This window comes from Papaver somniferum, chromosome 6 (genome assembly GCF_003573695.1).
Source record: "Papaver somniferum cultivar HN1 chromosome 6, ASM357369v1, whole genome shotgun sequence".
Taxonomy (NCBI): domain Eukaryota; kingdom Viridiplantae; phylum Streptophyta; class Magnoliopsida; order Ranunculales; family Papaveraceae; genus Papaver; species Papaver somniferum.
Window position 1 is genome coordinate 69173836 of NC_039363.1, and position 20360 is coordinate 69194195.

General features: G+C 35.7%; 3 protein-coding genes and 1 non-coding gene across 6 annotated transcripts; 2 read left to right on the forward strand and 2 right to left on the reverse strand.

The window, feature by feature from the left end:
- Positions 1–485: 485 nt before the first annotated feature.
- On the forward strand, positions 486–6294 carry LOC113287887 (FHA domain-containing protein DDL-like). Of its 3 annotated transcripts, XM_026536760.1 has the most exons (13): positions 486–765; positions 2162–2232; positions 2348–2577; positions 2761–3396; positions 3987–4018; positions 4327–4384; positions 4696–4753; positions 4955–5047; positions 5215–5329; positions 5419–5466; positions 5596–5641; positions 5754–5824; positions 5968–6294. In XM_026536760.1, exons 4-13 carry the CDS (start codon positions 2782–2784, stop codon positions 6005–6007), a joined length of 1176 nt encoding a protein of 391 aa, XP_026392545.1. In that variant the 5' UTR covers positions 486–765; positions 2162–2232; positions 2348–2577; positions 2761–2781; the 3' UTR covers positions 6008–6294. The 3 variants fall into 3 exon arrangements, with proteins under 3 accessions (XP_026392545.1, XP_026392542.1, XP_026392543.1); XM_026536757.1 differs by lacking the exon at positions 2348–2577 and having other exon boundaries at positions 487–765; XM_026536758.1 differs by lacking the exons at positions 2162–2232; positions 2348–2577 and having other exon boundaries at positions 487–765.
- A 1393-nt stretch (positions 6295–7687) lies between these two features.
- On the forward strand, positions 7688–7760 carry TRNAK-CUU. The gene has a single exon. It is a non-coding gene; the product is annotated as a tRNA-Lys (tRNA).
- A 475-nt stretch (positions 7761–8235) lies between these two features.
- LOC113285753 lies at positions 8236–9202 on the reverse strand. The gene is made up of 2 exons (XM_026534527.1): positions 8645–9202; positions 8236–8549 (listed from the first exon to the last, which is right to left on the reverse strand). The coding sequence occupies exons 1-2, from the start codon at positions 8963–8965 to the stop codon at positions 8376–8378; spliced, it is 495 nt and encodes a 164-aa protein (XP_026390312.1). The 5' UTR covers positions 8966–9202; the 3' UTR covers positions 8236–8375.
- A 10027-nt stretch (positions 9203–19229) lies between these two features.
- Positions 19230–20347, reverse strand: LOC113287888 (sigma intracellular receptor 2-like). Its single transcript, XM_026536761.1, has 2 exons — positions 19987–20347; positions 19230–19533 (listed from the first exon to the last, which is right to left on the reverse strand). Exons 1-2 carry the CDS (start codon positions 20305–20307, stop codon positions 19360–19362), a joined length of 495 nt encoding a protein of 164 aa, XP_026392546.1. The 5' UTR covers positions 20308–20347; the 3' UTR covers positions 19230–19359.
- Between the last annotated feature and the right edge of the window lie 13 nt (positions 20348–20360).

Here is a 20360-nt window from a genome sequence, read left to right on the forward strand (position 1 = left end):
CCTACCTTATTTCTAAATTTTCAATTTTTTTTATCTACTTGGCGACAACGGTGGTGGATTTGGAGGAGATGGTGGTCGCAATTGCGGTGGCGGTGGTGACGACGAGTTGTGGTGGAGTTGTGATGGTTGTGAAGTGGTGGTGGTGGTTGTGGAGTGTCATCGGTGGTGGAATGATTGAGAAAGAAAATTATTGTTTTTTGAAATAATTTTTTTTTATGTGTAATAAATTACCAAAATAGTTTATTTTTAAGAGGATAAGCTTTATATATAAGAGGAGGGGTATATATATAATGTGGTAGGGGTATTTGAAGGGTTACAAAACTAAGGATATTTAATTAAGATACCCAAGGTTTAATATTTCTTACCCATTGTGGAATGGGTAGGATGATGGGTAAAGCTTGAGGTTATCCTACCTGCGAAACCGCCTAATGTATTGAAAAGTCCAAGTAACCCTTTCGTTCTTTTAATCTCCTGTCCATTTATTCGTTGCTTTTAAAATAGTGGGAATTATCAGGGGTAAAATATAAACTTCCTTATCTCTTTTCTCTTCTTTCTTCTTCTCCCCGAATCAAACCCTAGAAATTCCCAGCCCCTTTCTTCTCAGTTCTAAGTTCTAACCCTAGCCCTTACTCTTCTCAGTTAAATTCTTTTCATCTTTCATTTTTTTGGTCTCGGTTAAAAACCCTTAATCTGTTGGTTCGTTGACACTTTAATTCCGGCCCTCCTTCACCAAAATCTGAGGAGAAGACATTGTTCAAATCTTAGGTAAGCCCATAATCACGTAATGAATTAATGGTACTGAATTTTATGGTAGATGAAGAAATTAACATGCATGTTAACTGATTGATGAAATTTCTCATAGGAATTTAGTTTGTTCCACATGGAGGACGATTTATATACCGGAATGAATTAGTGTGGTGAGACATGTTCCGTTATATTTGAATGGGTTGGGGTAGTTCTGTTATTGGTATTGTTTTGGTTCTGCAATCCAAATTATATAATATTTAAAAAGAGCGCGGAGCCCGTTTGTTGATTGGTGGCCTTTATTTTTTTCTTATGATCAACCTGGTAGGAATTACTTAGGAACGGATGAGTTTTAAACTTTTTACCACTTCACTATAGAGGCATTTGCATTGGACCCAACTGTTATGAAAAGCACATTTGGTGATTACCCGCTCCCGCTAGAAAGATGATACAGGTCACCAATATATCATTTATCTGAGAGCACAATTTCCTTTTTTTCTTCTTCTTATAACCAACTACACAATGAGCACTACATTAGCATTCTCAGATATGGGAAGAGCTTGTGGCGTGTTTATTTCTAGTGGAGTTTCGTAAGTACACTTAGTCTAGCCCGATCTTGTTGATGGTTGTCTTCTGTTTCAGAACAGTCTGGGTTTGATTACACTTTGTAGAAGAGTTTATAGCCTATATTTAAAACCAATTTGGATCTTGATAGAGGAAACCTGGCTTGGCAAGAGATGGAATTTTAGATAACAATAGGTTGAGGTTCCCATTGTAAATATTGAAGAAGAGTATTGGTACTGATATTCTTTTGAGACCTTGCGCATAGTCGTTTTTTTCAAGCATTAAAAATCGATATACCTCCTGTATAGCCTTACGCATACCAGGAATCAGGTTAGCATGGCATAACACCATTAGGAAGTGTGGTGGTTCTAAATTTACTATTTGTTGTCGAATCCTTTGAGGTCTCTTGGTCTGTAACAACAAAGGGACATGTAGAGTAAACTTTTATTTCTTACCGCAAGTGTAAAAGAGAAAATCTTTGATAGGAAAGCCCGGATAAGATTTTAAATATAAGGGTTGAGCTAGTGTACTTCCTCTATTAGGTATTGACCTGAATAATGAGATGAGCCGTAGAGTACAATCTGAAACAAAAGAGGACACTTGATTCTGTAGCTGATCATGGATTAGTTCTATCTCGTCTATAAGGGTAGTTATTTCTTGTTTCCTTGTGCAGAAATATTTAACTTCTAGTTCCCCTTCCCCCCTTAATGGGCATACATATTGGCCTTATTAAATCTCAGCGGCTAATTTGTGACTATATGCTTGTGTTATATACCGGAATGAGAAAGCAATTCTAAATGCTGCTCTTCAGTTGTCTAGTATTTTTCTATTCACCTTTTGTTATGAATTTTAGGTAGGTGAGAGCAAGTCGAATGGCTCTCAGCTTATTGCAACCAGTGGAAGTCTAAACCAACAAAGATTGGGGTAAGTAAAGCTTTTCCTTATCCTGCATCCGAATCTTTGTAAATACTACTTTTGGTTCCAAGACTTGATTCTAGTGTTGGTTCGGATCTAGCTCACGCCAACCATTCATGTGTAGGAGTTACTAGGTAGTAAAAGATAAGATTGCCCAGCATAACTCCTCCTCATGGTGATCTAGTTAGATCACTGTCTTTCTAGTTCTCTAGTGCTAGCCAGTTCTAGGCGGTTAAGTAAGGTTTTGCATGTCCAGACCGAGAAAGAGAGTGAGAATTGAAAACCAGAATCTTTCATATGATGTAGTACTACGACGCCAACACCGCGTTATCCAGGGTTTCTCTCTGCACATTAGTAAGTTCTTCAATAAGTGGTTTCATATTCATATTTGTTTGGCAATGATTCTTTGAACATTTCAGGGTTTTGAGTTGATTAACCTACATTGAATTTTTTATTCCTGATAATGTATGAGTTGTTTCCATAAAAACATGCGATTTCTTCAATTTGGTCATGTTATAACCTTTGTTATTGAATCAGGTGAATAATAATATTGTGCAAATGGGTCGAGGGTCTGATTCTGATTCTCCTGCAAAGGGAAGAGGGTCTTCTAGAAGGAGGAGTCCAGTTCAAAGAGAAAGATCCCCTGCTCCGCGAAAAAGCTCTCCAAGAACTAGGTCTCCTGTTAGGACCAATTCTTCTCATAGAACTAGGTCACCTATTAGAGAAAAAGATAAATCCTCCAGTCGCGGCAGGTCTCCCAGGCATGAGAGCACACGTTCTCCATCACCAAGGACTAAGCGTCTGCAAAGAGCTCAAGCAGACATGGAGGTTGATAGAGTAGGTGATAGAGAACGTGAAGGCAGACGGTATAATAGTAGTAGTAGGGAAGGAGACAAAGAGAGGCACAAAGAAAGAGGTGGAGATAGGGAAGAAGATAAAGGGAGGCGCATGGAAAGAGGTGGAGATAAGGAAGGTGATAAAGAGAGGAACAGGGAAAGAGGTGGAGATAGAGATCCTCGTAACATAAGGGAGAGAAGGTCGAGGGAAACTGAAAATGGGGGCAACTCTAGATCAAAACACAAGCAGTCTACCTCGCCAATTGATCAAAGCAACAGGAACAGAAACGCTTCCCGCTCACCTCTTAAGTGTTTCAGGAGCAGAGCACACGACGAGGTGTCTGGTGATATCTAATACTAGTTACTTTATCTTCTTGTTTTAATTATACTGTCACGTTTTACCTGAAGAAATTTCCTGAGACTTGAGGTACCACTTATACATGTGTTACTTTGACAATAAACAAAAATATAAAGATCGAAGTATCTAAACTGTATCGGGAAAAAATTGCTACTCCACTTAAAACTCGAATTGCTGCCCAATCCCATGCTTTTAGTTTCCTTTTGTCCAACTAGTATTTGGTCTCCCTGTCACTTTCTTAACCTTCGGCATTTGCACTGAAGTGCTTTCCCCGCATGACCCAGACCTCGTTTGGTTCTTGTTCTGCATAGGTTTAATATCCAAAGCTTGAGTCGGCCCATAATTATAAATTCAAGGAAGTGCTGAAGGATTTACCAAAAATTCCACCTCATGTGAAGTTGATTTTTGACAAACTCATAACAGCCTTTTATTCAAGTTCACTATTTTAATAATTTCAACCAATGTTCAGCTTAATTTTGTTACATCATAATAATGCTGCTTGAGTTCTTTCGTTATTTTGATGCTTGAACTATGACCTGATAATTGATTATCCCTTTATCTTGTTTCAGTTACCTAACTCAGAAGGAGAAGACCATCGTGGGTAAGTTTCTCTTCCTTCAACAATATCACTTCTCAATGAGTTGTAAAATGCTATATATATATATATATATATATATATATATATATATGCATGTATGTACGTATGTTCCTCGAGATCTTGTAAAATGGCATGAGGTAACTTGATTTTGAAACTCTTGTCTTCAAGAGGCTCTTTGTGAACTGGATTTTGAAATGCTTTATTGTTGGACCAACCCTACGGTATTTGTTTTCTATTTAACTGAAATAAGCAAGAAGTATGTGGACATGTTTTCTAGAATATATAGCTGATAAGCTCTCTTTCTTGCACAGGGATGAGGGTGATATTTCAGTCGCCAAGATGAAGGCCGCTGAAGAAGCCTTGGAAAAGGTAATACTTTCTCCATGTTGTCATGTGTCAATTCATAGTGCCCAACGTATTACCCTGCATTTTTCTGACAAGCATGATCCTTGTGAATATAAAAGTGACATAAATGAATACCTCGAATTCATTGTGATTTTTATTGAGTGGAGTGGCTAGTAATATTTTATTATTTTTTCTTTTACCGGTATGATGAATTTATTGAAGATAAAGGAAGTCTTTTTGAGGTTGGATGAAGTCGTTTGGGTTTGATGTTTTCTGGAAGATGAGTTAGGCAGCTTTCAATCTTTCTGACCTTACATAAATTTTTCCGATTACAGCAAAAGCCTTCATTTGAGCTATCTGGGAAGCTTGCTGAAGAAACTAATCGTGTAAAAGGTAAGATATTTCTCTAAATATATATGTTACTCCTTTGTTTCTTTCTCATTCAATTTTAATGGTAGTGCTGTAGATGCTATTATATTTGCGGTGGTCATTCTTAAGTCTCTATTTTCTTCTTCTAGTCACAAAAACAATATGAAAACTAACATTCTTTATGAGTTTAAATGATGATTAGTTAATCAAAGCTTCTTCTTTCAGGCGTGACACTGCTCTTTACTGAACCTTCGGATGCTCGCATACCAGATGTAAGATGGAGGCTTTACGTCTTCAAGGGTGGTGAAGTGCTTAACGGTAAAATTTTCATTTTACTTTCAATCTCTTTCTCTCCTTTTGGGCGTTTGTTTTTTTATCAAGTTTTTAATACATGGTAATAAGATTCTTCTTGAAAGTATTTTAGTTCTTTTAGCTGAACACCTTCTTGTTTAGTTGTTTTATTAACTTAAATGTCTGATGGACAGATCCCTTATACATACACCGAAAAACTTGTTACCTTTTTGGAAGAGAAAGGAGGGTTGCTGATATTCCTACAGACCATCCCTCCTGTAGCAAGCAACATGCTGTCATCCAGTATCGGTAAGTTTGATACTTAAAAGTTTTCCTTTTGTTTTCTTACCCGGTAGTATCTGGAGCATTTCAAATGTTGCTTGTTTTTAAATTCTCAGGCTAGTAGAGAAAGAGCAACCTGATGGCATGTTAAAAAAGAAAGTTAGGTAAGACTGGTGCAAGGTTATATTTTGTTTTTGATTGGGGAAGATTGGTAAGATATGTATGGCATATTGTTGTAATTTTTGGTTAAATTGACCTCAGATGCTAACCTTTGTCTTTGTCAATTGTCATAGCCCTTACATAATGGATCTTGGGAGCACGAACGGAACCTTCATTAATGTAAGTCATTCCCAATGTCTCTCAATCTGGTTTTGTATTTTTGCTACTGGCTTCGTGGCATTTTATTATTTTTGCAGCAACTTTTTTTTGACAGTTCACTTTTCTGGAGCAGGATGATCGCATCGAGTCTCAACGCTACTATGAGCTAAAGGAAAAAGACACGATTAAGTTTGGCAATAGCAGGTACACAGCTTTACCTTTAAAGACCACCTTATTAAATAATATGTTGATTCTTGTATCTTTGAAAATTATCCAAACCCTTTAGACTAATATGTAGCTACTTAAAGTTTTGATTACTTTATTCCATCTTGCTGTTGGTTTTGCAGTCGAGAATATGTTGTGTTGCACGAGAATTCAGCTCATTAACTAAATACTGCATTAGCACTACTCTGTGTTCGGCTGGTAGACGCGGATTGCAATGGGGATTTTCCGTTTAGACGAACTTAGTTAGTATTGCCATCTATTCAAGTGGGACCAGGAAGGTACAGATGTTTGAGATACTCTTAAACAAGTCTATGTTTTCCTTATATAATCAGTTGACAATCGTAACGTCCGTTGTTATAGAATACTTTTTGAGTTTTGCTGACCTCTATAGCTGATTTTTGACACTGTTAATTCTTAATATGGCTAAGTTTAGGTTTGAACTTCCCGCAGTTCCTTGTTTTGTATGTGTCGAAGTTTTTTTTTTCTTTTGGCAAAACACAAAAATCGGTTGGGAAACTGCTCACTAAAAAAATCCAGCAAGAGTACCACAGGTATCAAGCTCTTAAAAGTAGATCTTGCACGGAGTCTCACAGAAAAGGAACTATTTTTGGGCCATGTATGTATATTGAATTTACTGCCATTGTTTGGATGAGAAGATTGTAGATGGGTGGTGTTTCTCACTTTATTGTTTTTGTTCTTTGTTATGTGTTTGGGAGGGCAGTCCTTTTTGATGGTGAGGTCTATCCAACCAGATAGAAGAGACTCGAACATGATTAGTCAATTCATTTGCACACTTACTAGTTATTGCTGACTGACCTATTGATGTGGTTACAACTCAAGCTATCAAGACTTTAAATGAAACATCTTCGACTATACCCCGTACTCCCCCAGTGGATGTCAGTCAGTTCACTCAGTTCATGTGTATTGATGTTTTCATTCGGTCTTATTGGGTATTTGTTTCTGTTGGCATTCCACCTTACATATCAGCGTTTTGTAAAACCATCACCATTGTAATGTCAAGTAGGTTTTGTGCGACCTGAACTGCTATTTTGATTTGCAGCTTCTATTTGCATATCTATTATGTAAATAGGCATCAGGAAGGCAGTGAGTGTTAAAGCTGTACATCGTTATAATGACCTGGCTATAGTTCTGAAACATACCCTGGATAAAATGGGCCAGGCTTGTATAAGAAATGGAACATGTATAAGAATCCATGATGACGATATGCCAGATAAAGTTGTGGTTGAATTCATATATACTTATGGAGGCTAGGCTACAAAATCAACTGATCATACAAAGAAGCTATGACGCGTTTAATTAAAAACAGCCAATGAGTGTTTATTCAAAAAATTCAGCTCATTTAAAAGCATGAAAAAAATCTCATATTTCGAATATTCAAAATTTAATTTATGGTATAATAAAATTGGAATATTATATTCAAACATTTTATCCATAATATATAATTTTTGGTAGTGCAACAATGACCAAATTTATAATCTAATAACAAGACATGCGTAAACTAGATTCTTTTTCATTTTAGAAATATGAACATCTTAAATAAAATTATTCTACCCAAAATTAATTTTTTCTCATTTCCGAAGTACGAACATCTTAAATAAAATTATTCTACCCAAAATTAATTTTGAAACCATAACAATAGCGAGAATCCTAAAGAAGTTTATCTACCTCCAGATCTTGTATAATGAATGATGGAGATGTACTTAACCAACGACTACTAGCATTGATATTATTAATTATGGCATATTCGATCGAAGAAAAGTCTGCACTCCAGTGTCAAGAAGATGAGACTGAGTTTGGTGAAATTACCTTTTCTAGCAAGTTGCCCGTCTAGCTCAGTTGGTAGAGCGCAAGGCTCTTAACCTTGTGGTCGTGGGTTCGAGCCCCACGGTGGGCGTTGTCTTTATCCTTTTTGTAACTTGCACTGATGGAATCAGTGTTCTGCGAATAGATACTAACATCCTCTTTAAGAACGTGTCAACTTCCTTTCGCCATAAAAAGGTAGCTACTAGCTAGCATTCTATATCAACTTCATTTTCGAGACTAAAAGCAACACCATTATATCCACCGCATAAGAATTTATCATCTGTTGAACCACGACTTCATTACAAAAACTAGTAGACCAAAAAACCTGGGTATAAGCTAATCTATTTTAAGAACATGACAAAACCGTACATTTCTGGTTAACGCTAAGTTCAAGGAATACTGCTAGTTACTGTACCCTATTAGCAACCTGCTAGGTACTGTATCTCGCACCCGAAAATGGTTAAAGTACTGCTCTCTTTCACATAAATCCGCAACCTGCTAATCTATGTTCACAAAGACTAACTATACTGAAATTAGACTAGTCTGATATCATATTCCCTCACAAAATTCAAATAATTGTTCTATCAATTGTATCGGAAATCTAAGAGTACAACAATTCATGCAAACAGAAAAAACTGAGGTATCTCAATACAAAGAAATGAACACAAGAAAAATGAGATACAAGAAAAACTCCAAATCAAATGAATTAAGCCCTCTTTTTTCTAGAAATTGGTGGCCTTGTAGTGAGATTAACTGTTGATGATTTGGTAGTCAGCCCAATCAGAATACAGATTATTGCAAAAGCCATGAAAGGTGCATAGATATTCACAACCCTGGATGAACCCTTTTCTGATCTAATCAATTCCGACAAAATTGCAACCTAAAGAAATACTGAATCAGTATTTATATATCTCGAAACAAGATTAGAAAATTAGTGTAATTCAACAAATTTATAGATTTTGGGTAAGAAAATACCATGCCAGTAGCAGTGGAAACACCATAAATCAAGCAAGTCTTCTTAACCCATGATTTCTTGTTGACGATTCCATAGAGATTAGCAATACAGAGAGGCCATTGAAGAAGAAGTTCGACCCAAACAAGTCCAACGAAGAAGTGGGGTTTGTCGGAAATCAAATAATCATTGTTTTCTTGCGCGTAACTTGATTTTAAATCGATAAGGACTTTAGGGAAGAATTCAATAGGTAAAATTGTTTGCCCATCAAATAATGGAGCTACAATTGAAATGAACGGAAAGTAAATAAAGAGTAATCCATTAGTTAGCTTCTGCAAAAACATCTTCTTTTTCTAAAATCAAAATCTCTCTCTCTCTCTAATCTCTTTGGTAGTGACGACTGGTGATGATGGATATATTTGGGAGCTTTTGGTTAAAGCCCATAAAGGTTGACCATATCGTGCAGAGACATGGTGCTGTACCTTCCGGTATTATTCGAACTTGATGCTTAGAGGTTTAGAGCAGGTCGCGACGTGTTGGGTGGATGGGCAAATGTACTCGTCCACTCTGGAAAAGACTCTAAGCGGACAAGTATCTATGGTTTTCCCAGCGACCAAGGTTTGACCGCTCAATGGTCGGTTTATGGTCTTCATTGTGTATCTATGGTTTTGCAGGCTAATGTGCACTGTCTGGTATATCCGGAAAGATTGGCGGAACTTGGTCTTGCAAAATATCAAACCAAATGCTAATAATACTATAATAAGAGTTCAGAATCTGGTTCAGCAATGTAATGTTTATGTTGTTTCTACTAGGCTTAATAGAAACGAATAAGTGCATATCAAGCAGTCGATGGCTCCTGAAAAAGGATTTGTCAAGATTAATATGGATGCATCTTATATGTATGACAATAAAAAGAGCAGTGTTGGACTGATTATTCGTGATTGTGTCAGTCATACCTTAGGAGTCAAAGGGATAAATCTGGATGAGGAAGTGGATGCAGAGTTTGGAGCAGATATTTCGAATGCAAAGCTTTGCAGACGGCAATTGAATGGATAGAAGATTTAGCTTACAATAATGACCACTTACTCTCAACAGTCAAGAACAAATTCTCTAGTGAAAATTTCTGGTTTTGTAAGGTAGTTAATTGATTATGTAATAATGTGGCTCATGCACTGGCAAAAAAAAACACAGGATTGAAGCAAACAATTTCCATTATGTAGACAATTATCCCCCTTACATGTTGGTGTAGTAACAACAATCTTAATTAATTGAGAAAAAAATACTTAGCTCAAACCGACGCTTGATTGATGTTTCGGGAGATGCAATGATACATGTAGCAGGAAAAATCAGAGGCATGTATGAGATACGTTAATCTAAAGGCAATATCGCCTGCTACTCCTCTTGTAGAGAGATGTTATAGCTGTTGACGAGATGTCTTTAGGATACAACTACTGATAATACTCCTCAATGTAGCATACAAAGAGAGTACTCTAAGAGCTTGGAAGTAATGTATGAAGAAGTGAAATGGTTACAGTAAAACAAAAACAACAGCATAGAAAATTTAAGAGAGGAAGTGAAGTTATTTCTGTTTCTGTATTGCAAAATTGGGTTCTATAGTCTATAAAAAATTGACCCGTTACTAACAATAAAAAATTCTCACATGTGACTGAAAAAAGCTTTTGTCAGAAAACCAGGTGTGTAGAAAACAGTTAAAGACAAAAGCATGCGAGACACACTGTCAGTAGGTCAGACATAAAACAGAGTATAGAATTCTTTTGCTTTTGTCACTGAAGAAGCACGCGTGTCGGACACATAAAACGGAGCCAAACACGTACAAAAAAAGAGTAAGACTCTTTTACATGTGTGTAAAACACGTACGAAAAATTTCAGTCAAAAGATACGATCTAATGCATCCATACTCGAAACCGAGCCCGGTCCGACCAACTGGGCGAGCGGCGTGCATGTACGGGAAAGACAACCTTGCCATAGTATAGATCTTCTCTCTCACACAAAAGCGTGTAGACCCAAAGGGCCATGCCTTTTAGGCAAAACTCATGGCATTTAAGTCTAAAACTCTTAAAATTTTAGTCTATGTGGGACTGTTGTTTTATCTATTCAAATGAAAAACAACTAGTGGACAATAGATTTAGGGATCAAGTCATGGTCCATGATTTTCCATACCTGTTTTTTCTAACATTACATTGTCAAGTGGATGGAGGAGGACTATGTAAGCTATTTTTAACATCCAATGAAAACTTCTATTAGTATCAAAATAAAATAAAAAATGTGGTTGTTAGTAAATTGTTGATTTTGTTGTTCATCTTCCTTTTGTCTTTTTTACTTGTTATAATCCATTTCCCAAAAATAACGTTGTTGTTTGGTGTTTGGTATAAAAAAATTATGTCTGCGGTCTGTCTCAATTGTTAAAAAGGAGATTAGTGTGTAAAAAACCGAGATATTGGAATTGGATTAATTTGAAAAACTAATGAGAAATTTCCTGTCCCTTTTCCATTTTCCCGTGAGCATTGAGAAGAAAATGGCGGGACTTATGAAATTTTTTTGGTAGGGGGCAGTAGATGCTAAAAAGAAAATGGCTTGGGTGTCATGGTTTACAGTTAGCTTATCTAAAAAGCACGGAAGACTAGGTGTGAATAGCATTAGAACCACTAACAAAGATTTATTAGCCAAATGGGTGTGGAGATGTACAAAGCAGAAGACTGTGCTTTGGAAAAGAATTGTGCAACAAAAATCCAAAGCAAATGAGGATGTTATTATGCCAGTGGAGGAAAATACCTCTCAATGCAGAAGTCTACGGAGGAATGCAATGAAGATGGTTTCGAAATTGCAGCAGCACTTCAAGGTTCAAATTAGAAATGGTAGAGGTACTAGATTTTGGCAAGATAGGTTGAAAGATCTTTTTCCAGTAGTGTACAAATTGTGTAGAGACAAAAAGGCTACTATTGCAGACATGATTAGACAAGGAAGATGGCATGGAGAATTGATGAAACTACTTAATGCTAACGAGAAAATGGAATGGGACTTACTATGAAGGGATATAGGAAATACTCCTCTGTTACGATGATGATGAAGTCGATATTATGGGTAAATTTAGCACAAAAGATTGTTCCGACGCATTTACAGGTGATACGCCGAATTGTAGTTTTGAGAAATACCTTTGGAAGAAGGATATACCAAATAAAGTGAGCTTTATTCTGTGGGAAGTTTTCCATAATTCTCTTCCCACAAGAGATATGTTAATCCATAGAGGAGTTACGATTGACAATGATTAGTTTGTGCTGTATAATATGGAAGTTGAATCAGCGGACTACATCCTTATACACTGTAGCTTTTCTTTCACATCCCTCCTGCAACAGTATTACAACTTTTTCAAGTGTGGAGCATTAATGTTTTAATAGAGAAGTGCAGAGAGCTGTGGTGGATTTTTCCCTATGTGATGATGTTGAATATTTGGAAGGAGAGGAACTCTCGAGTTTTTGGTGGGAGGCCAAAATCGGTATACGAAATCGTAATTCTTACGAAGCAGACGATGGTCTTATGGAGCTGCAACAAGGACACTTTCAAGTTCACTGATTGTAATCAAATTCTGCACAATTGGGAATTGGTAATTCATACATAAGTTTTGTATGGAAAATATGGATATCATCTCAGGGTCCCTCGAACAGGTTTGTCTACAGATGGAAAGTGTTCTTGACTGTTTCAGTGGCTATCTTGTTTGTATCGTAGCGTAATTGGTGGATTTCGAATGCGCAGCAGCCTTATATGGAGTTTCTTTTCTTTCACTAAGTGCTGATTGAATTACAAATTGTGTGCAGGCCTATTGGGTGTTTTTGGTTTGGGCAGTAATATTCACTTTTCCTCGACGGTTTTTATATCTTCAACACAGGTCAAGGTTTGTGAACTGGCTGTCATAGATTTTTGCGCCCGCAAATTGTTGTACTTTCGCGCAGCTGTAGTGTTTTTTTGGGTTGTCGACTCAGAGAAGTCTGTTTTGCAGCTATGTTGTCTCGCTTCTGCAGTGAATTGCAGCGTTCCTGTATTGTACTGCAGGTCTTAGATACTGTATATGTTTTCACTCTATTGTCTCTGCAGGGTCTTTCCCGTAGCAGTCTTGTTTCTTATCTTTGCAGTCTCTTAACTTATCTAGGAAACTATGACGATGTATCTTTTGTTTTCTTGTATTGGTTTGGCCTTTTTTATTTTTTATTTTTATTTTACAACCTTTTTCTTATCGAAAAAAAAAGGTTTGAAAAACTAACCACAATTCTGGATCCTAGTTAAGTTCGCGAATTAATCCATAAAAATTCCCATATTTATTGTCTGTATTTTCGGAATACCGACTTAGATTCACGAATCTCCAATCTAAAACAAATTATATATGTATCTACGAATTACCGAACCATATGGTCCGTACAATACTTTGTCACGTCATCACCAAATTATCTATCTTTTATCACATTTTTTACTTTTAAATCTTACATACATCTAGGGGTGTAAATTGGGCCGGGCCGGGCAGGGTTATTTATCTACAATTAGTACCCATGGCCTACCCAAGCCTGTTTTGTAATTTGGGCTCGGGCGGATGGGGCCGGGAGGGCCTTGAATATTACAAACAAATATATATTATACATATATATTGTTAAAAATAAAAAGAAAGTAGTAATAATACACAAGTTTTACTTAAAATTAATAATCAAATACGAGAATTGAGATGGGAATAAGATAAACCAAACTTCCTATAATTTTTCCTGAATTGAATCATCAGAAAAGGAAACTGCCTTAGATTTTGCTCAATATTTTCTCTATATGGTTAACAAAATTAGACTCCTATGAAATAAAAGTTAAGAAATATTCCCTCCGTCCCACCATTAAGTGACCTATTTGGTTTTTAATTTTGTCCCATCATTAAGTGACCTATATCACTAAACAAGGAGATATTTCTAAAATTACCCTTTTAATTGATTATAAGAAATAGTGAAAAATATTAGAACCCCCTTACTATATGGGTTCAATATATAGAAGCCCCATTAAATGGATCATACACTGTCAACTCCATACTTTAGGAAAATGATATTGTTAGGCCCAAAATATTAAATTATCTTCAGATCCGGCCCATAATTAATTATTATTAATTTTAATAATGACAACACTACCCTTTTGAATATATACAAGAGAAAAAAACATAATAGATTTTCATTTTTAGAATTCATCTCTCTCTCCTCCGGACGAGTTTTTCTTCTGCAGAAATAGTTTCTGGTCAAATTTTTCATTTTCAGATCAAAGAAGATTTCTCTGTCGAAATCAAGTTCTCAATCATAAAAACATCATCCAAAACTCTTGTTCTTGAGGTTGCAGTGCATATTGATGAAGAAATCTTAATCAAAATTGTCATGAACAACTAGAAATGAAGGTTTTAATCATCAAATCATGATGAGAAAGATAAGTTTAATATATCTTCATCTTTTCATTTGATTTCAACTTCTAGTTTTTTGATTTCCAAATCAATATCAGAAACAAAAATATTCTCGGTTTATTATTGAAAACCAAATCTATCTGATTTCATTTAGAAATCCGTATTCAAAATATGATTAGAACAAAGATCTATAATTATTTCATCTTTATCTCTCTTTTAAGATCGAAATTTCCGAAAAATTTTGTAAACAAATTTTCTAGGGTTTTGAATTGGAATTCGATTTAACTTTTAATTTATATTTCCGATCGAAAATCTAGGTTTATTTATGAACTCAAAGCATCTTAATATTCGTAACCCGTCAAATGAGATCGGAGAGAGGAACAACACATTTTTTTTTGAATCAATCGATTCATGTATTTTGAATCTAGGTACGTTTTTGTTTGTTATTGTTGATGTTGTTCTTGTTGTTGTTTGAGGTTCGATTGGTTATTTTTTATATTTCAATTTTGATTTTACAGGGATGATTAATGGCAGTGGTAATAATTTTCATGGATAAGTTGAATAATAAGGGGATATAATTGAAGGAGAATGTGACATGAAAGAGGATGAACCGTTTTTAGTTTCTGCTGCTGGTGTTACTGGTGGTGGTGGTTGTCACAGGTAATTAACTGGTTTTAAGAACTGAAACATATATCTAATCTAGAGTATTTGTATCAATTTTTGTTAATAGTTTATTTTCTCATAGAACATCCATTAGTGATGACATGGTTCATGGAACTAATTATCATTCTTTTGTTGTTATATTCCCTTTCCTGCGGATATCGGAACATCCATTTGTTGCGGGCGGTAAATTATTACAGGTAATTTATGTTTAGAACTAAATTTCTCCTTCCACTCGGCAACAAAACCTCATTGTTCCCATTCACGTACTAGATCCATGACACCATTGTCAGTAATTGTAAAAAATGGAGCACCACGATCAAACATTAACTTTTTTCCATCTTCAGTCATTTCTCATTTTTGAGTGTATTGTCCTCATTTTTTATGGTCATGGAAAGTAATAGTCACTGACCTTGTGGATTATATTGTTAATATAAGTTACATCAAGGTTAAACATTTCTATGTCTTTCTGCAAGGTGCGAGTTCCTTGTCAACCCTGTGTTGTGGAGCAATAAACTTAACAGTAAGCTACTTGGCATGAGCTTCTCATGACATGGAGGTGTTGCTCCTAGTCTGCTACAATGGTAAGTAGCTAAGAATAATAATGAGACACAGAGAACACTTGCACCTACACTCATTCTACTAGAAATCATTTTTCACATGACCTAGGAACAATGCTAGACTATTTTTGCGTTAAAAACTCCACGCAAAGTGTTTGAAGGGAACCAAGCAGGCTACCTATTTCCAAAGGACTGGTGAAGGAGTTTTATGTGGTATGGGTGGGTGAAGCATAAACGAAGGCAAGTTACTCTTTCCCCAACCTTTATTATTGCTGGAACTTTAGTTTCAGTGTTGAGTTACTTGGAAACTTAGTCTAGATGATAAAACCTTAGCACAACCTACCTACGAATCTGTTTTTCTAATGTCTGGAACATATGTACGGTTAAGGCTATAAATCGAGATCTGACCGTTAGAACTCTGTGAAATTTGAATACGTTATACTTAGATTTGTCAGAAAAACTCGTATAAAATTTCAGGATAATCGGACCAAGGAAAGTGGCAGAAACTTCTGTGTTACAGAGACACATTCTGTAGAACTTGTATAACGTGGCAGAGTTTCGAGACCTCTAATTAAGCACTTTAACTTCATGGTTTTGTCTGATTTTTGGATATGTAGAACCCATTTATGTGATGATTGAGATGTAAAAGTTTCAAAACAAATGGATCATGGTAAGTAGCACAAATGGGAAATTTTATACAGTTATATCTGTCAGAATTCAGTCCCGTTGGAATGTGTAAAATCAGTCGTAGATTGATATTAGGTTTTTGGCGGTTATGTGCCCGTCTTTTGTTATAGATTACTAAGCCTATACATGAGTTCTAGTAACGTATTAATTACTGAGACATATCCTGCACGGGCTACAAAACCTGAAGGTGTAGTTTAGTTGAAATGATGCTTTGTGCAGTTTACTAGTAGGTTCAATATGATATTGTGTTGGTTAGAATAGAAGTTTATAATGTATTGTGTTTATCAGATTAAGAATCTATCAGATTTGATACGCTGGCTAAAACTCAAACAAGACATTCTCCGATATAAAAGTAATTGTTTCAATTAGTTTGTCGATTTTAACGTTGATAACTTCCCTAGGTTTTCAAGTACTGCTTTGATCAAATTTTATGCAAATATTGATAGATGATAAATATATCCTAACTAGTTTCAGTTTTTGAACATCTTATTCAGGTTACTCATAGAAAGAATAAGAATGCCATCTCCTTCTATTCAATGCCTTGGAAAGTTTGTGAGGGAGTTCAAAGGGCTGGGATGTCAAATACTACAAGGTTGCCTTGTACTACTCCTTGAGTAATCTACTTCTAGTTACAAAAGCTAAATAGATGTGTAATTTCTAGTTACACATGCTAATTTGATGTGGAACTTTTACTTACACATACTGATTGAATGTGTAACTTCTGGTTACATAGATTTTACTTACACATATTAATGGTTGTTACTGATTAAAAATGTTGCATTCTTTCCATCAAGGTTGCATTCTTTTCATTCTAAAACGTGCGTATAATATGTCAATGATAGTATGGTATGAAACGTGTATCTAATCGATTTTAGTTAAGTTTCTGCATGTTTTTGTTCTATGCAGGATGATTATAAATGAATGGTATTTACCTGCCTTTGGGGATTGGCTGTTTCTGGAGCAACTGACTGGGTATGGATTATGCATCTATTTATAGGATTACAGGTTTAGGATGCAGCAGTTAGGTACTGTGACATGCATGTGTAACTCCCAGTTACACTAGAAGGATGCATGTGTAACTCCGAATTACGCATGGATTTTGTATGTGTCTCAGCTGATTACACATGCTTGTTTAGGGGTGTTTTGACTATGGTATTTCAATGTTTCTATGGAAGTAATTTCTGAATAATTATAACCTTTTTTATATCAATTGATGTCTATGCAGGTCTCGATGTGGTTTGCGCGAACTGATAAGAAACTAGCTTACCAAGAGAACCAAGAACATTTATCAAAGCTCTGGGATATTCTTACAGTTTATGGCTGGATAGATAAGGATGTTGGCTACTGTCCAGGTGAGAAGTGATGATTTTTAGCTTTTTTATAGTTGAAAATGTGTGCTTTATATGGATGTGTAACTCGCAGTTACACAAGTCAGGTGCATTTGTAACTCTCAATTACACATGATATATGCATGTGTAACTCCTAGTTACACAAACTATATGCATGTAACTCCTCTTTACACTAAACAGATGCACGTGTAACTCCTAGTTACACATGCTAAAATAAACAAACTTGCAACCAAAAAATTCCACATGCTAGGTATCCAAGTCATATGCATGTGTAACTGTCAATTACACATGACAGATGCATGTGTAGCTCCCAGTTACACATGCTAAGATAGGTTATCATGTGTCTTTTCTGTGATCTTTCTTCTATAATTTTGCCTTATAATTGTTCTATAATATTATTATTTTTTCTTTTTGTTCAACCTAATCTATGGATGTTTATTTCGTTGCAGATATGCAAGCATTTTGGAGGGAGGAAGACAAGAAAGAAAGGCAAATATTTAAACTTCATAAAAGCGCAAATCAGACGTCTGACGCATGTGTAACTCTCAATTACACTAGATAGATGCATATGTAACTCTCAATTACACTAGACAGATGCGTGTGTAACTTCTAGTTACACATGCTAAGAAATTATTGTAAATGAATATTAAAGTAATACATGTATTTTTTGTATGTATTCTTTTTGATGTCTATTTTTTTGATGTGTAACTTTGCATTACACATGGCATAAGGATGTATAACTTCAGGATACACATGCCATATGCATGTGTAACTTCTGTTTACACATTCACACTGTATTTTAATAATTTTGGGCCTAGATTTAAATTTTGTGCTTAAATTTAAATTTTATTTAATTTGGGGCTTGACAATATATAAAAGGGCATGGATGTCTTTTAATAACTCGGGGCCTAGATTTAAACTTCTTTTAATTAAGGGCCTTATATTATGGGTTATCCATGGGTTGGGCCTTAGCCTAATTTTCCCTAAGAAATATGCATAATTTGATAGGCATGTTTATATTCGTTACGTAGGTGTTTGCGAACATCCGTGGTATAAACTTTTCAATGGTATAAAGTTTGCGAACATCCGTGGTGTAGTTTGAGAGATAAATCATTTCAAAATTTTATTAATTATTATCCATAAGGATATAATTGTAAAAAATGCTTAAAAATCTCTTTTTCCTTGCTTGCCTTAAAATTTGTGCAAACTTCAAGTAGGTCACTTAATAGTGGGACGGAGGGAGTACATATGAAAACTATGAGGGTTGACTGTATTAAGTATATGTACCAAGTATATTCTAGGATAAAACAAATGAGAACAATCACTTAGACTAGGTAAATGGATAACACTGGCGGGCTAACATGGCGGGTAGCATTGACGGGATAATAGGGAGGGTATTGGGCCGGACAAGAATATTTGAATTGTGTCATGTTCCCGCCGTCTTATTTAAATGGGCTAGATCGGGCCAGCCAGTAAAGGGCCACAGTCACCCATGAACTGTCATGGGACAGGGCGGACGGTACTGGACCTCGGGCTGCCGGGCAAAATTTACACCCCTACGTACATCAATCTTAGTCCTACACATCCAACATATATTTTATTTGATGAATATATTGCATATATCATATGTATAGTTCCTTAAAATCATACTAATATATAAGACAAGATTATATTTTAAAAAAGTGATTTTTTATATGTCCTTGTATACCGAATTTTGTGCGTCGAATTTATATTCTCACAACGAATTTATATTCTCACAACGAATGCCGAATCACGACCCGTTGACTGAATAGTGGATTCGGCCAAAACGAATAATACTCGTACATTTAGTGTCCCGAACATTTCCGGACCCCGAATTGCTAGCGAGGGTCTGGATTAATATTAGTCATTAACAACTAAAGAAAATTCACATACTTTCATATTAGAGCAGAAGTAGATTTTGATTGAATGTGTCTTTACTCAAAATGGTGAAATAATTGAATAGTTAATCAGAATATACGATTAACGTTAAAGTACAACAACATTAAGAAAGTTAATACGAAGCTCCACATCTAAGCCCTCTTTTTTCCTTTCATTGCAGAGGTTTTCATGACATTAACCGATGATGAATGTGGAAGCAGACCATTAAGGACCGAAATTAGAGCAAACCCCAGGAAAGGTACGTAAATGCTCAATAGTGTAGAAGAAGCCCTTGAAGACCTAATCATTTCTGACAGAATTGCAACCTACAAAAAGAGGATAAGAAACACACATTATAATCAAAACCTTATAAAGAATTCAAAGAAATTTTTTTTACATCACTTCAAAAGTAAAAACCACACTAACAAAACAAACAAGTAGTTCAAATCCAACCATCAATTTTTAGCTAAGTTCAATGAAATCATCAAATTTGACGTAAATGAGCAAGATGTGACTAGAGTCAGCTGCATTTTGACTGCACCCCTATGCTAATCTTGTCCGAAAAAGGACATCACCGAAAACTGTTCTTCAACTACCCAATTTAACACTCATAGTAGGTCAACCCCAAGTAGTATAAAGGTGGACAGATTGATCCAAAACTACTCTATCGCAAATTTGGTACTATGCAGTAAATATAGTACATTTATGACTTGACGATGATTCTCCTAAAGTAAGATCGAGGGTTCTGATTAAAAGAAGAAATAAAAAGGAAGACATACCATGGATGTAGCAGTGCTGACACCATAGATCAAGCAAGTCTTTTTCACCCACGATTTACTTGCGAAGATCCCGTAGAAATTGGCAATGCATAGAGGCCACATTACAATGAGCTCAAGCCAAATGAGACCAACAAAGAAATGAGGTTTCTCGATACTCAAATAATCTCCATGTTCATTAGCATACCATGTGTTCAGATCAACAAGGACATCCGGAAACAAGCTACTTGGTAAACAACTTTGACAATCAAACAGTGGAGTTACAATCACCATAAACAGAAAGTAAATCAATAGTAACCCATTCATCAAACTCTGGAGACCCATTTTCCGTTTCTCTAGATCCTTCCTTTCCCTCTGACGGAGTGTAGACTTCTGAA